A 16,375-nucleotide genomic window follows, 5' to 3' on the forward strand; every position below is an offset into this window, starting at 1 on the left:
TCAATTCTTTCACTGTACTGTAAGTATCAAACAGAGATACAATTCGCATAATTTCCTGTCTGTACGAATATCAAATTACATAAAAATCAAATTAGATCAGAACCAGCACCAAGAGTTTTGCCCAAGGAACTCGCTGCGAAAGCGGAAATTCGTTGGATCGCAGACGCAAGAAGCGCTTTCGTTTCGTCTGTCGTTTGTCGATGACCTTCGATTCGTTTAGCATTGCTCGCCGATGGCGCAATTAAAGCAAAAACGGCGTAACGGCGTTTAATAAACGGCCGCGATTAGCGACGCGCAATCGACGACCCTAACACTCGAAATAGAAGTCACTAGAGGAGAGTTGCGACCTCGGTGTAATTATATATTTTCCGCGGAAACGCGCGGCTGATGTCAAACGGTCGGCGTGTCATTTAACCTCTTAAGCATTCGCCAGTGATTAACCTACTGAACCCGAGTTCTCTTTGTCATTCTCCGCTGTCTTTTCTTTAAAGCACTTCACCTCTGTGTCGGAACTTCTGGATAAAAGGAAAAAATTGCATTAGCTTTCTAGAAATTCCGCTACTTGTCACCGCAGTTACTAGACTCTTGGATTGAATTAACACGATTTAATATTTAATTCGATTCCAGAAGATTTCTGGATTCTTATTTCAGAAGAATTCAGACTGGATTAGTCCACCAATGGCATGATATTGATTAAGAATTTCCTTGATGCAATGAAATGTTCATTCTGTTCAATTTTTTACATGTATGTCTTCAGATAATGTTTGATTTTATACACACCTCTCTATAATGTATATTATAAATTTCTTAGTCAATGATCTCTCTCGTGCAAAAAAAAAAAAAAAAGAAAAGGAAAAAATCATAACTGTGTAAAATAAAGTTAAAAAGAATAAAAAAATAAAAACGTATGAAAGAGGAAGACATAAAATGAACAAGAGAAGTTAATGCAAAATAAGTTAATACAAAATTATGACGTTTAAATTTACAATTAAGGGATCTCCCTTGTCTCTCCCTGGCTCTCCCTCGTTTTACACAGTTCCATTTGCTTCTCCAGTTCTCTCTTTTGTCATTTCCAACAATTACATCTCTTTCCCCTTCGTTGAATGACAGTGGAGGGCTACGCTCATCGACTAAACTCTATTAAAACGTCGTTTATCTTCTGTATACACCGTGTATGCGCGAATGTCTGTTCGACCGGTGCACGTTTCATCGTAAATCCAGCTAGGAAATGGAGCGTGGAAAAAAAAGTATCGAGACAGTTACTGCACAGAGAACAGAATACGATGATTGAACGACGGGAATTACGAGTACGACACGGTGAAACGAGCAATTTGTACCGCAACTTGCTCTCGAGGCTTGGGCTTCCTCCGTAAGGACATAAAGCAACGACACGTGGACTGTTTCACCGTTTTATCCGTTTTATTCACTTTCTCACCTCGTTCGTGAGCCATCAATGTGAAACGAAGCTTTTACGTTACACAGACTTGTAATATCCTGTTATCAAATTTTGTTTTATTCTTTCACGTCATTCCAGCGCAAGAGGTTAATTACTATTCTGTGCCTTCATTTTCCACGTAATATACAGAGGTTCATGAAAGTATTTGAATGTCAACTACAGGAAACGTTTAACCATCAAAATTTCATTAACATCCTAACGAGAAGCTGTGACATACACGTATTTAAAAGCTACAAAAGGAATATATATATATATTTCACAGAGGTCACAAAAATATTTAAACAGCCAATTGTCTGTCATATTAATCTCAATATTCAGTGCATGAATTTTTCACTAGATGTATGTCGATTGCTTTCAAATTTCATCAATATAATTCATGCAAAAATATAAAAATATATAAAACATCCAGAATATAGCACTTATCATTGCATTTGACAAATTGAACTTGAATTTATATCTAAGTTTTCTATTCGTATGTCACATTATAGTGCTAATGAACGTGGATGTAAACATTTTCTATATTAAACGTTCGTGGGGTAGCGTGTGTCTGAAAAATTTGACATTAAACGAAGCAAATGACAACTATTAATTCCTATCGGTTCTTATTCTTTCTGTAACTGTAAATTACGACCCGTGATGATGATAATTAACGTGGTTGCGTATCTTGGACGAGACGAGTCGTCCTCGATCGGTCGGTAAATAAGAATCTCGGTTAGTCGAGGTTGAAAGTAAAAGGACGTCTTGCCGTGAATACAAATGAAGTAAAAGTGTAATTCTGTGACGCGTTAGAAAGTAACGTTATTTGGGACGTGTGTACGTTACTTTGACAGTGTTCTCTAAAAATTTATGATACTATTAGCACCATTGTATGCTGCTTGACGTGTGACAATATTTTTCATTGGGGATTTTATTTATTGATTTTGAAAGAGATGATATAGCTTCATGTGTAATTGAAACTGCGAGTAAATATTATAAATTGGAAAATGCGCCATTACATTTGCATGTAGAAATATACATTTTATGTTTGTGTATGAAAAATAGAATTTTGTAAACACAGAAATATATTTTCATACTAACGAAAGAACTGTATATGTATGTTTTTTTTTTTTTTTTTTTTTTACTAACATAAAATTTGTCTGTTTCAGGGCTGAGTCTGGACAACAGTAACATGTCCATGTCCTCGGTGGGCCCGCAAAGTCCTCTGGACATGAAGCCCGATACAGCTAGCCTCATCAATCCAGGAAACTTCAGTCCTTCCGGTCCCAATAGTCCTGGGTAAGTCCTGGACAATCCATCACGAGCTGGATAATTTTTACGATTTAACAATTTGCCAATGTATCCACGAAACAAGCGTCGATTCGCGTTGTATATTGAGAAAATAGAATTCCGGTGAATGACATCGTAAATCGAGGATGTACGACCAACGTAGTCGCACTATTGTAGAAATCGAGCAAGATACTGTTTCATTTCTTACTCTGATTTTACCATTTTATTGCCACGTGACACATAAAACGGAATGTTTCATAAAGCTAAGAGCAGTCTTGGCGATCGAAAGCGAAGAGAAAATAGAAAAGAGCGGGCGTTCTGTCAGTGAAAAGTATGTTCGAGTTATTTCAGATTGCTTTAGACGACGCTTTAGTTTTCCATACAAATGTTATCTTACTTTATAATTGTTCACAAAACTATAATTTGTAATTAAATTACGAATTGGCAGTGGTAATTTTGGAATTATCCTTTGTCAAGTTATTTCACTTGTTAATATTTTCGAAACTATTTTCCTACAAAGTCATTTCAATTTTAAAAAAAAAAAAATTGCACAATACTGAAAGTATTCTCTCCGTGAGTTTAATCTGGAATCAGGAGAATTATGTTGTAGGTTAATTTTCGTACTCTTGTTTTACGATTTAATTTCTAATTTCAATTTGAAATTAGTTCTTTTCAAAGAAATTTGATTTCCTCAGACGGGGGTATTTTGCTCGATCCGGGGCAGTAGTTTCGTAGCTGGAGTTTTTTGTTACTGTCTTCTTTGCATGTAAGATCCTTCACCGCTGGTTGTCACAGCAACCTTCTGAGTACGTCGCCGAGTGGACAGAACAAAGCGGTCGCACCCTATCCGCCGAACCACCCTCTATCAGGAAGCAAGCACCTCTGCTCGATCTGCGGTGACCGTGCCAGTGGCAAGCATTACGGTGTCTATAGGTGAGTGAAACAGATCCAAGAATCAAGTTAACATCGTTAAAATCTCGAAAGTCGATTGTGAAGGGAATTTCCGAACCTTTGGGACGCGACCACCCCTCTCCAAGTCTGAATTAATTTCATAATTTACAGATTTAGTTGAATTTCGAAATTCTATGGAATAGAAATGTCTCGGCTTTCCATTTCTATTTTGCAAGCAATAACAAAATAAATTTCAACGTTCGTCATTGCTTGACTTTTAATAGCAAGAGAATGCAAATTAATACCTTTTTTTTTTTTCAAGTACGACTGTAATTTATTAGGAGTTGTTCAATAAATTAGTATGATATTAGTAAGTGGTGTTTTACATTGATAGATTGGTAATAAAATTAAATCAAATTGGAGATTCTAAAATTGATTAATTTAGCTAAATTTTTAAATTGGACTGATACCTATAAAATTTATGATTTAATGTCAAAATTTAATATTATTTAAGATTTATAATTGGCCAAATACTTATTAAATTTATATCACGCAATGCGGTATAATATATTCTCCCATAATGTTACAAAAAACATCTGTAATTTAAAAAATAAAAATTTACGAACGAAAGAAAGATTCTTTCGACGAATTGAAAAGAAATTTGATGCGATCAGAAATTTTATTCAAGTGTCGTAAATTCGTTGGAGTAGGAATTCTCGTTTCTCTATTTTATGGGGCGAATTCGTCAGGTCTTTCATTCCATGAATACAAATTGCTTTCATTCCGGATATCGTCGGACAATTTTTCCATCGTTGGCGCGTCCAGTTCAAGGTCGATTGATTCACTTTGATAACCTTGATCTGTGAATAGTGGGAGACTGATTTTAGAAACGTATTAATAAATGTCGCCGATTTACCTATAACGTCACGATAAATCCTTATTTTTTGAATTATCGTCACCTCTGACCGCTGTCTGTCGTTTTCTATCTCAAATAGAATAAACCAGAAAGAGAGAGAGAGAGAGAGAGAGAGAGAGAGAGAGAGAGAGAGAAAGAAACATTACGATACGAATAAATTTTTCCTATTTACAGAAAGATCGTTCGTAGAAACAAATATAAAATAACAACAATTAATAATGATATAATTTCGAATCAAATGATACTTTATTTAAATAATACATTATTCTATCCAACCCTGTCGCATAACACGAATTTTGATATTAAATGTATATTTGAATATATTTAATATATTTTCTTTTATTTAATAGATAATATATTTTTTATATTATCTATATATTATAATATATTTAATTAATATATATTTAATGTACTTTAATATATAGATAATATATAAAACATATTATCTATTAAATAAAAGAAAATATATTAAATATATTTGACAGGCGAAAATTCATTGAAAGAATTATTAGAGAGAAGGAAAGAGAAGGGTGGATTTATCCGAAGTCCGAAATACAAAGTAAAATAGTCCACGTCCCACATTAAACTGATCAATATCGAGTGACTTGGGAATAATTTATCGCTTATAAAATTATGTAACACCTAGATACATAAATATCTCACGAACGAACGTTGATGCATCTTTTAATCACCCTGTATATACAACGTGACTCATAACTCATCACAAACGATTCTTTTCCACGAAAGAAGAACAAAGAAATTTGTCTCTCGGCAAATCACATTAAGCCAGATAATAATTCGTGAATTCCTTTTTCTTAACAAAAGGTCAAATTTATTTTTGTCGACGTCACGTTTTTAAGTTGAGCTCGATGAATTTTTCTTTACATCTTCTGATTTTTATGGGAATGGGGATAAAGAAAATTCATCGTGAACTTAAACGAGTTCGAGAAGTTAAAAAGCAATATGCAGTTAGGTTATCGTATTTCGCGTGATTCTAATCTTTTTTTTATTTCATGAAATCAATATCTTCTGATTACTTTTCTTCTGTGTATATAATGTATACTTACAAAACAATAAAAACAACGTACAGTCACCTCACAAATCGAGATAAGGAATGTACAAGGATTAAACCCTTGAAATGAATGAAATGAAATGAGTTAGCAATTTTTTTTTATTTTTATTTTCATATGAACTAAATAAAGAATCCGATATAAATACATTCCCGTGCAGAGGAACGAGTTATTCTGCGCAAACGATTGCGTAGGCAGCTTTATTCACGATGTTGAAGCTTTATTCAAGATATTAAATATAAATAATCCGCAAAGCACACGCATCCTCGGACACATCCTCTAAATGGCCCTTCCTCTTCCTTCTGGGTTCCCGTCCGTTCGATGAGAACTCGGCGCGAAATTAGAAACTCGATAAAAATTTTAATTAGGTAAGTTTACAGCCGCGGAAACGCGATTGGATTTTCTTTCCGAGACACCTACCGACGATAAGAGTATTATCGAGTATCCGGGCAAACATCCGTAATCTGTTGTTCGCACGAAAATAACCTCGACGAAGATTTGTATTTTAAAACGAACTATCATTCGTAGCTCTCTCAGGCGATTTTCATTATCTCGTCTTCAAGTTGATTAACGTTAAAATAATAAATTGTCAAATATATCTGCAAGTTGTTAAAATAAATCACAAATACAACAATATCGAAATATAATATTAATTTTTACGTCAGTTAGTATTGATTTCTACGTTGTTAGATTATTGTTATTTGTGCAAATTTATATCGTTACATAAAGCTACATAATATAATAATTATAAAAATATAATTAATATTGGTTACTTCCCCCGACGACTTGTTGTTCGTTACGAGCGTATTTATGAATATGCAGATTGTAGAAGCGTTTTAAATATTCAAGAGAAAAACTTCGGTTAATGAAGTTCCTTCCAGTTTTTCCTTCATCTAATTGGATGAGACGCGTTTGTCATAGCGGTCATCGTGCACATCGATCATTTCTGCTGCGTATTAGCTCTCGCTATCTTAATCGATTAAGAAGCAAACCATGTTTCCACGTAATGGACGTCATCGACCGATTAAGTGTCGCGCGTTGCACGTGAGCCGCTCGAAAAAACTTGAGATCATCACTTACTGTGTCATAGATGCACGATAAAACGATCGTCAAAGTATATATTCTTACGCAAGCCACTGACCTTTTTTATATTAATTCGCTCGCTTTGTTTCGTTTTTTTTTTTTATCTCTCTCGATCGAAGAACTTGTGTATTTCGAATCTCTTATTAGAGTCACGTGCAGATTTTTCTCGGGTTTGATCTCTTGCAAAATGTAGATAATAATTTAGAGAAGATCGAACGATTCACGAAAAATCCAATTTTGATTTCGTCTGAATTTCGCAATTTCCTCTATTTAAACCTGAAATTTTAATTATAGGTATCTTCTAAACGCAGAATATCAATTTTCTCTATTTATAGTTCCGAGGTTCCAACGTTCTGCATTTAAGCCCAAAATTCGAAAAGAATCCCAAGGTAAAATTCCAAATCTCTCTGTTCAAAGTGAAAATCTCAGTTTCCTCCAGTTCAAAATTCCTAAAGTCTCAGTTTCCCCTAACATCGCAAACCTAAAGTCGCAGCTTCATTTGAGTCGAAACTGCAAATTTTTTTTTCCCCCAAGATGTAAATGACGAAAAATTCCAAGACGCCGCAAGTTCTCCCATATAAATCACGAAACTCTTGGGAACTTCTCTTCAGAATTCCAATCTGTTTTTAACTCGCGCAGAGAGCCGCGTATCACCACGCTCCACTGCGTTCTCCATCCGCCTCTATCTGCCTCCCCGGTTCAGATATCGCGCGTATGCGACCACGGCCGATGATGATGGCCCGTGTTGCGTCAGAGCCTCGACAACCTTGGACTTGCTCGCGTAGTCAGGACGACTAGCCAGCCGTAGTTCCTACGGGGCACGGGAGGACTCAGCGTGTCCTTGTCTCCTGCAGCCACTTTACTCCAGTAACACAACTAATTAAGCAATCACAGTCATTATCAGATGCCCGTGTCGGATGCATCGCCAACCTGTAACGAACAATTATCCTTTCTTCCCTCTTGTTTCTTCTTGCGTTTCGACATAGTCACCATTAATGGATTTTATTATAGTTTGTTGCGTAATATTAGCTTTCTCGCATAAATTTTTATTCGCTCCAAACTTGATTGTTACTTTTAACCTCTACCGTGCCACGCACGTCCCAAATTGCAATGTTTTCTCAATTTCAAGTATGTTTAACATTAGAATTGCCGACGATCGAAGCATAAAAATCAGAGACATCGAGGTCAAAAAAATTTACAATACAATGGAGAGTGTACAAGCTTTTGTTTATATATTTTACAAAAAATTATTTAAATCTTCTAAAAACGCACTGTTTCACGCCCATAAAATGTCCAACAAAAATTATAAATTGATCGTTTTGACCACTCTGGCAATTTTAGTGTTAAATGTGACCCAGGCAAAACAAATGATAGGTTTATTACCTCTCGATAATTTCTATCGACATGAGTTCAAAAGAAAAAGAAAGCGACGAATTATTGTATGCGGTTCGGTCACTCGTTACGGTCCGCGCAACCAGTTGCCAGCGCAAGGGGTTAATTCGTTGTATCATTAGCTCGTTCTAGCTTTTAGAATTTTTATTTATTCGAAATTCTGGATTTCATTGAAAATTTTTTGACGTCAGTTATCTTGTAGACTACGATCTTCAGCCTTTTGAAAAATTTTCATTCCACTCGCTGAGGATCAACTTTTTAGTCCTTTAATCTTTTCGATTGTTACAGGCTGTTATCGAGGCTTTCTTTATTTTTCAAGAATGATTTATTGCGAGTAGGTCTTCAATAAGGTTACGCAAGATTACGTGTTATTCTCCACACGTGGAGAGGCGCGAAACAGCGTTAGATCAAAGGAAGCCGCGTGGCGCTATTCACTAGTGACGTAGACGGATGCTCCGGAGGCCTTTGCGCGTTTCCGATAGCGGAACTCTGGTCCATAGAACCAATGAAGCTTCTTCCACGCGTGTCCCGCGTCAGACTTATTTGTCCCTCGCGTAAACTCAACGAGATCAAACGACTTTCACGGTGGCCCCGAGAGTTTACGCTCGCGTTTATGCTCGCTTCTTCACGCTTCACGCGAACTGTCTATAGTTCAGCGTTGTTAATTTTAATTAGAAAGAAAATCAGCGAGAACGAGAATATAAAAATGTGAAATGTGAAATGAATGGAATAATACAACTGCACAAAGGTATCCAAGACTTTCACCAGCAAACACCAAACTTTAACAACAAAAAAGAAGAACCGGTCATACCAAGCTAACACATGAACACAAAATTAAAAAAACTACATCACCCACCTGCACTCATTGCAATAACCATCCATTAACAATAATCCACATAGTACTGCACGAATGCCACACCACAGAAACCCAAAGACAGAAATACGGAATCGACGCAAACCTGACTTTTCAAAATGACGTACAAAGAGTATTAAAATACCTCGAAAACATAAACTACTACACACATGTCTAATGGCACCGTCGTCGCTAATTACCTCATTGTCCATGACGACATTAAAGAAAAATAAAAGAAGAATAAAAATGTGAAATAACTTTGCTCAGAAATTAAATTGAGATTGTAATTTCGGTAACGTGGATTCGATTTAGATTTAGTATTAAATTGGAAACGAATTACGTACTACATAGATTGATGATACGGGATTTGGAATCACTTTGATCGAAACTCCGATTTTAATTTGTTGTTAACAAAATACCGTGGGAATTTTTTTTTTTTTTGACATGTAGAAATTATAATAGTGATTTGTATCTGTCAGTTCTACAAAGTATCTTTTAAATCCGAGAAATCTTGGACATAGAAAATTCCTACAAAAAGATACGAATTATTTTAATTACTCCAAGTAAATGCACAATTTGAACAAATTGTCCAATCGATCCAAATATTGGCGAGTGAAAAGAGAAACGTAAGAATAAAAAGAGGAAACAGAAGACGGTATTCCATCGTTTCACGAAGCATTTACGGCCGGAAGTTATCGGACAGTTCCGTTACGTTCGGTTCGTAAATTCGATTAACGTGATTAATGGCAACGGTATGGTAATCCCGTGGATCTCAACGAATGTCAAAACGTTCGCCAAACTTCGCGAGAAACGGCGCGACAATGCGCAAATTGTCGGAGAATTTATTCGTGTTTTCGGCTACGAAATCCTCGCTAAAAGCAACGCGCCAACAATGGATGGAGCGATTCTCTCCATCCTGTTTCCCGTTTCCATTCGTTTCCGCTGTCGCGACGGTGAAACAATGTTTATTTGTTAACGATAGATCTGGACGAGCTACGTTTTAATGGGCGACGAAACATACACATAATCATTTAGAAAATTTTCACGGCAACTCGAGAAACATTCGAGACAATGTGAAGAGTGTGATGAGTTAAATTTACTGTCTTTGCCTCTTTTTTTTTTTTATTTTGTTCTCACTCTTTCGAATTTCTCTTCCTTTCTGTATAAATTGCACAATAAAGAAAAATGGTATTTTTTAAACTTATCGAATCTTTATCCTATCTTTCTGCAACAAGTGAATTTATAAAAATGAGCCATTTTTTTCTTCTTCGAAGTATTAATGATGCATTTAGGTAATAAAGAAATTAATAAAGAGCGAAGTTAATCAGTGTGGCTTCTATGGTATATCTAGAGATTTGAGTTTGACGAGTATATGTATATTGAAGTGAAGAAGTACAGTTTTTGAAAATATACAATTTTCCCCAGAACTTTTTCTCAACACGTCATTAATGTGTTTTATCTAAGGGATGAAATATTTAATTTTGATTAACAAGTATTATGTTACACTTTTTGTTTTATTATAATATTCGTACTGTTATTTATGATGTACCATTTTACATTCATAACATCGTGGTGCTTTGTAGTAATTACATAATATTTCTAATAATTATTTTATGGTACTGTCTCTATTGCAGTACAGACAATAATTCATCGTTTTAATTCGTCTCGTTTTAATCACTGTGAAATATTCGTGAAAATAGTGGCACTCAACGTGCTAAACATTCAAAATAAGGTAATCAATCACACGTTTAATCCTCTCCAGCGTGTCATGAGGACGCAATATATCTGTCTTCCTCGAAACTAACGAGGATGATAAATATCATGTAAAATTGTGGAATGTTCTTTCTGTGGAGCACCTAAATTTCTGGTAACGCAAACAGCGTTTTCACTTTCCGCAATATCTCGATAATGGCCGATCGTTTCTGAGGCCCGTTTTTAAAATTGGAAGCACTCCAGAATGGTGTCGGCGGCGACATTCCGCTAGTAGAAATTTATTTTTGCTCCAGCCGGGCACAAAACATCGGGCGCGTATATTTTCGACGCGTATCTCACCCGTGCCTTTCTCTTGTTTTCACTTTTAATAGCGACGATAAGCCGAGGCTTCCCCTTTCTTCGTGCCTCTGGATCGTTAATCTCGTTTAAGAGATCCCGTGTTAATCGGAGCGCGTACCGATTCTATTCGAGTTCTTATTAGGGGATCTTAAGCTTCTGTCACTTCGAGTTAAGTTTTCGAATTTGAATTGAATTTGATTTATAATGTAACGTGTAATTTGTGTTGTTGCAAAGTTACGAAAGTCAGAATCTTTATTTCTCCAAATTTATTCTCACCGACTATCGAAGTTTCATCGACGATAATTGAAGCAGATTTTCTTTGGAGAAAGCGAACGATTACCTAGAAAATGATTTTTGATAAGAAAAAGATAGACTGCGGATTTTTCTTGCACGATACTGATGTTCTTCTAAATTTTAAATCCCCTCGTCATAAATTATTGCTAGATTATAGATTTTTTATGCGAAATGCAGTTTACGATTAAAAATGTAATCGCTTAATCAAATGAATATTAAATACGATTAAAAATAAATTGATTGAAACGTAATCAAAAATGTTAAACGTTTACATTATAGTACATCCTTTTATGTGCATTCTCTGCACGTAATTTGTACTTGAAAATTCCCTACAGTGTAACTACTACCATTGAAAATTATTGATCGTTATTGATCAAATCCTACGTCACCCCCTAATAATATAAAATTGAGTGAAAAATTACAGAAAGAGCGTTCGCTTTTTTCAAAAGTGCAACCATGGAAAATACTTTCGGATGAAATTTCGATCGAAGAGGAATTCATGGTTTCAGCGTTGTGAATCACTCCGAGAGCCAGACAACACCGGCTCGTATTTCGCGAAAAGAGTTCGAATTCGTTGGCAAGTTTTATCCGGCTCCGCCCGACTAATTCAAGTAAGATTCCTTGAATAAAGTATCCCCGGTTTACGATTTCTCTCGCGTAATCCGCTGTCTGTGAGAGAATATTGTCGCCATCGGACAATCGAGAATTGTCGGCTGCACGGAGTAACTCACATCGACGAAAGTAATGGAACCGAGTGTTTGGACTTTGCGGATTTACGACGTGATCGTTGTGCTTCAATAATTTCCGTGTCAATAATTTTCTGCATTTTAACGAAAAGATGAATTCATAAATTTACATAAATCTTCTATGTTAGAAAATACTATAATGCACATTGTTTAAAAATTTTTCGAAGGATATAATTGTTATTGAAATTTCTATGGGTTTTTGTATGCTGAAGAACGATCATTAAAGTAATGAAACGATAGACAAACATTCGTTGAAATACATAAATAAATTAAAGTGACGATAAGTGATAAATATCTATGAAGCTTCAGCCGGTGAAGAAAAGAAATCATTGTCATTAGTGAAACGAAAAAGGTCCGTAAATAATTATCTTCCTCCGTAAAATATGTAAAATATAATAGAATGAAATGGAATACATGTCCCTTTAAGCAGGCGAAAGTCGTGGAACAAGATTAAGATTTTTATCGATATAATTAGACATAACAACGATAACAGCTCTATAAAGTTTTACAATCCTCCTTTCGTTTCATTCACATTTCCAAGGGTTTCTTCTACCTGTATATCTCTTAATCAAGCTATAACTACGAACGAAGTTAGAATAAAATATACATCAGGAAATAGTAAAACTTTTACGAATATAAGTAATTATGATAATAGTCCTTCTTCTCTCTCGTTTATAGTCGTTTCTTCTGCATTTGTGTATCTTTTAATTAATCTGCAATCTAACTACGAATGAATACGAATGATTTCAACCGCTGACTATAAACTAAAATCAGACTAAGATTGAAGATAATTTCAAACACGATCGATCATTGATCGACCATTGACTCTTATTTTCTCTATTGTTCGTAGCTGCGAGGGTTGCAAGGGTTTCTTCAAGAGGACCGTACGCAAGGACCTGTCGTACGCGTGCCGCGAGGAGAAGTCGTGCATCATCGACAAACGACAGAGAAACCGATGCCAGTATTGCAGATACCAGAAATGCCTGGCGATGGGCATGAAGAGGGAAGCGGTCCAGGAAGAACGCCAGCGTACCAAGGAGAGGGATCAGAGCGAGGTGGAGAGCACCAGTAGCTTGCACTCGGACATGCCGATCGAGCGCATCCTCGAAGCCGAGAAACGAGTCGAATGCAAAATGGAACAGCAAGGGAATTACGAGGTAAATATTAATTAAAACGGAAAAGGACAAAAGCGGAAAACAGTAGAATTGGGAAACAGTTCACGACGTTGGTTGCTCGGTATAGAAATCTTATTTCTCACGAGTTCACGACCCGATCTCGTCGTAATTGTTTTTCTATCTTTCGGTGCTCTGATTTTGAATTGACATTTTTTGGCACTTTAATTCTTTTACCGTCACGGGCTAATGCTGGCACGGTTACGTCATGCTCGATGCAATGCTCTGGGAAAGACAGGCGCGGCAAAAGAATCGGGAGAGAAATACAATTGCAGTGTATTACTTGATTTAATACTTTTGTTACATTTTTTTATACATTAGAATGGAACATTGGAAGCTCAGACATCTTCTTTTCATTTTCTCCAAAGAAAATTTCTTTTTAATTTTTTTTTTAAATATCAGTTTGCTTTTCGTCGTTTGTTTTCTTGTTTTAAAACAGGGATATTGAGCAATATATGAAAGAGAGAATATATAAAGTTGTCAGTCTGTTAACTGAGTGATTAATTAATTAAAAGATTGAAGGAATGATAGAGTGGAGTTTTTAATGTTGCAATTACGTATTACAACTTTGATACAAGTATACGATAAAATATTAAAAAGTTCTCACTTAATGTATTTTTGTTTCTTGTACCAAATTATATTACATATTATATGATGTATATATTGTATATCATGTTTTGCAAAGAATTGTGCTCGTAAGATTGGAACGTCAGTTTTATAGACTGCATACGGTTGCTTCGGGACGAAATCAATTTATTTATCATTGAACCCCGGACGAGTGATTGAATTAATCTCGTTTGAGATATCCTTTAATGGCGATCTGATATGATCGTTTCGTTGTGCAATGCAAATTAAAAAATTGATCGAGTCGTGCATTGCATCGATGAATAAGCTGCTCGAAGTAATTGAGGGCGTTTAATAAAGAGGTCTTCCTCTCGTTGGAGAGAATTAAAACAATTGTGTCTTTTCTTCTCAAAAAATTCTACTAAATAAACGTCTTTTACCAAGTAGTTTCAAAAATTCGTAATAATTACAGTTTAATGTCTCTTTTTCAAACCTTATTTCCTTTGAGCAGTCTATTACCACGTCCCAGTTAAAAAATTGGATAGTACAAATCCTACATCTTCAATCGCAATGGCCTCTTTGACGTTTTTTAAATGATACGTAACAATAATAGCATCGAAATAATTTGTTACTATTAAAAAATCGGATACGATAGGAATGAATGAATTATAACCTATTAAATTTCACAAGTTTCTAAAATGAATTATAAAATAATTGTTAATTTATAAAATAATCGTTTATAATAAATATGCAGCGTACAATTAACAAGTTATTAATAACTGATTTAACTAATAACTTTTGAAATTATGTAAACTGCTTCTGCATGGGAACTTTATAATTTCCAACTTATAACTCGCCAATTTATTAATGTTATGGATATATCAAAGCAATTATTATGCAAGAGAGTCAGGATCATATATTAACAAATTTCTAAATTCCAAATTTGAGATTAATTTAACTTCTCTCTCTCTCTCTCTCTCTCTCTCTCTCTCTCTCTCTCTCAATTCGCGTTTAGCTCTTTGAAAGTGTACTAAAACAAAGATCTGTAATATTTCGATTTCAACGTAAATATACTATCAAACACTTTTGTGTTATTTCAATTTTAAAAAATTTCTTTAACGACAGAGGAACAGATTGAAGATGATCAAAAGAGCGCATCGAAAGGTTAAAATTAGAGATGGGACATTCGGAACCTCGAAACTCAAGAGTTCCTGCTATTTTTGTGAAACGACGATATAAGAATATTGTGTCAATTGTGAATTTATTTTCACTTAACTAGCAATCCGATTGAGTTTGCGTTTAAACTCTGAAAATTTAATTATTGCAAACCAAAATGATGTTATACAGTATTGAGTTACAGCGACTTTGAGTTTAACAAATATTTCCTGAAAAAAAAAAAAAAAAAAAAAAATATTTCGAGGCAAAGTTTCGAACTCGAACTTTTCACCAATCTAAAAATATTAAATTTCGTTCCATCTCTATATAGTTAAAACAACCATCGGAACAATTCAATTCGACGAGCAATTTCTTTTTCTTTGCTATCCAGTTTTTTTTTCTTTTTTTTTTGTTCTGTCCCTTGTCCCACATATGTTTGAACAACGACGCCGTGAACTGATTTTCGTGGAATGGTTGTGCGTAGCTGTTCCACGAAACGCTCCTCCGATTAATTCGGCATCTCTTGCAATGCACAGAATGCAGTGTCGCACATTTGCAACGCCACGAACAAACAGCTGTTCCAGCTGGTAGCATGGGCGAAACACATCCCGCATTTTACGTCGTTGCCACTGGAGGATCAGGTACTTCTGCTCAGGGCCGGTTGGAACGAGTTGCTGATAGCCTCCTTTTCCCACCGTTCCATCGACGTGAAGGACGGTATCGTGCTGGCCACGGGAATCACCGTGCACCGGAACTCGGCGCAGCAGGCTGGCGTCGGCACGATATTCGATCGAGTGCTTTCCGAGCTTGTGTCGAAAATGCGCGAAATGAAGATGGACAGGACGGAGCTTGGCTGTTTGAGGTCGGTAATTATTATCTTCTACATATTCTGCATATTAACCCTTTGCATTGCGAATTTTTCTTTTTTTTTAATATTATCAAAAAAAAAAAAAAAAAAAAAACAGTTCCAATAAAATTGCAAAATAAATTATAAATATAAATATAAATGTATTATGTTTTTTTTTTTTTTATTGTGCTATGAACACAGTTCGTTTCTCTGATACAAATTTTACGTTTTGCTTGTCCGGTAATTCTTGTCGATAAATATATGTGACTCTGTGATAGATTCGAGCAAGTGCAAAGGATTATAGCAGGTCCATCTTGCAGCAGGAAATGTGGAACACTGACAAGAAATTCGATATTAATTGTTAAAAATATTTTCGCAATTCTTGTAGTAGTCTATCTCCCGTGTAATTTGAAAGTTACGTACGTCTACGTATGTATGTTTCCACAGTTTGAATACATTATCTCCTATATTATTACCAGAAATGCGAGATGAATTATCTGTTTACAATTATTAATTATTTTAGATTGGAGCAAATGGGTACAATTATTTAATAATCTCTTTCTTTTATGAATAGATATTATTTATTTCCAATTTTAACATACCAGATTGACGAAAGAA

General features: G+C 35.3%; 1 protein-coding gene across 8 annotated transcripts in view; it reads left to right on the forward strand.

The window, feature by feature from the left end:
- The window catches only part of LOC122530389 (retinoic acid receptor RXR-alpha-B), an 83,639-nt gene that overhangs the window by 60,771 nt on the left and 6,493 nt on the right, over window positions 1–16,375 (forward strand). For 6 of the 8 annotated variants that reach the window (XM_043657292.1, XM_043657296.1, XM_043657289.1 and 3 more), the window contains 4 exons: window positions 2,602–2,731; window positions 3,494–3,655; window positions 12,870–13,176; window positions 15,447–15,772. In XM_043657292.1, coding sequence (XP_043513227.1) covers window positions 2,602–2,731; window positions 3,494–3,655; window positions 12,870–13,176; window positions 15,447–15,772 — 925 coding nt within the window. The remainder of the gene's footprint in view (window positions 1–2,601; window positions 2,732–3,493; window positions 3,656–12,869; window positions 13,177–15,446; window positions 15,773–16,375) is intronic. The other 2 variants (XM_043657295.1, XM_043657294.1) reach the window with 2 other exon arrangements.

The sequence above is a fragment of the Frieseomelitta varia genome, unplaced genomic scaffold (assembly GCF_011392965.1).
Source record: "Frieseomelitta varia isolate USP_RPSP 00005682 unplaced genomic scaffold, Fvar_1.2 scaffold_341, whole genome shotgun sequence".
Taxonomy (NCBI): Eukaryota; Metazoa; Arthropoda; class Insecta; order Hymenoptera; family Apidae; genus Frieseomelitta; species Frieseomelitta varia.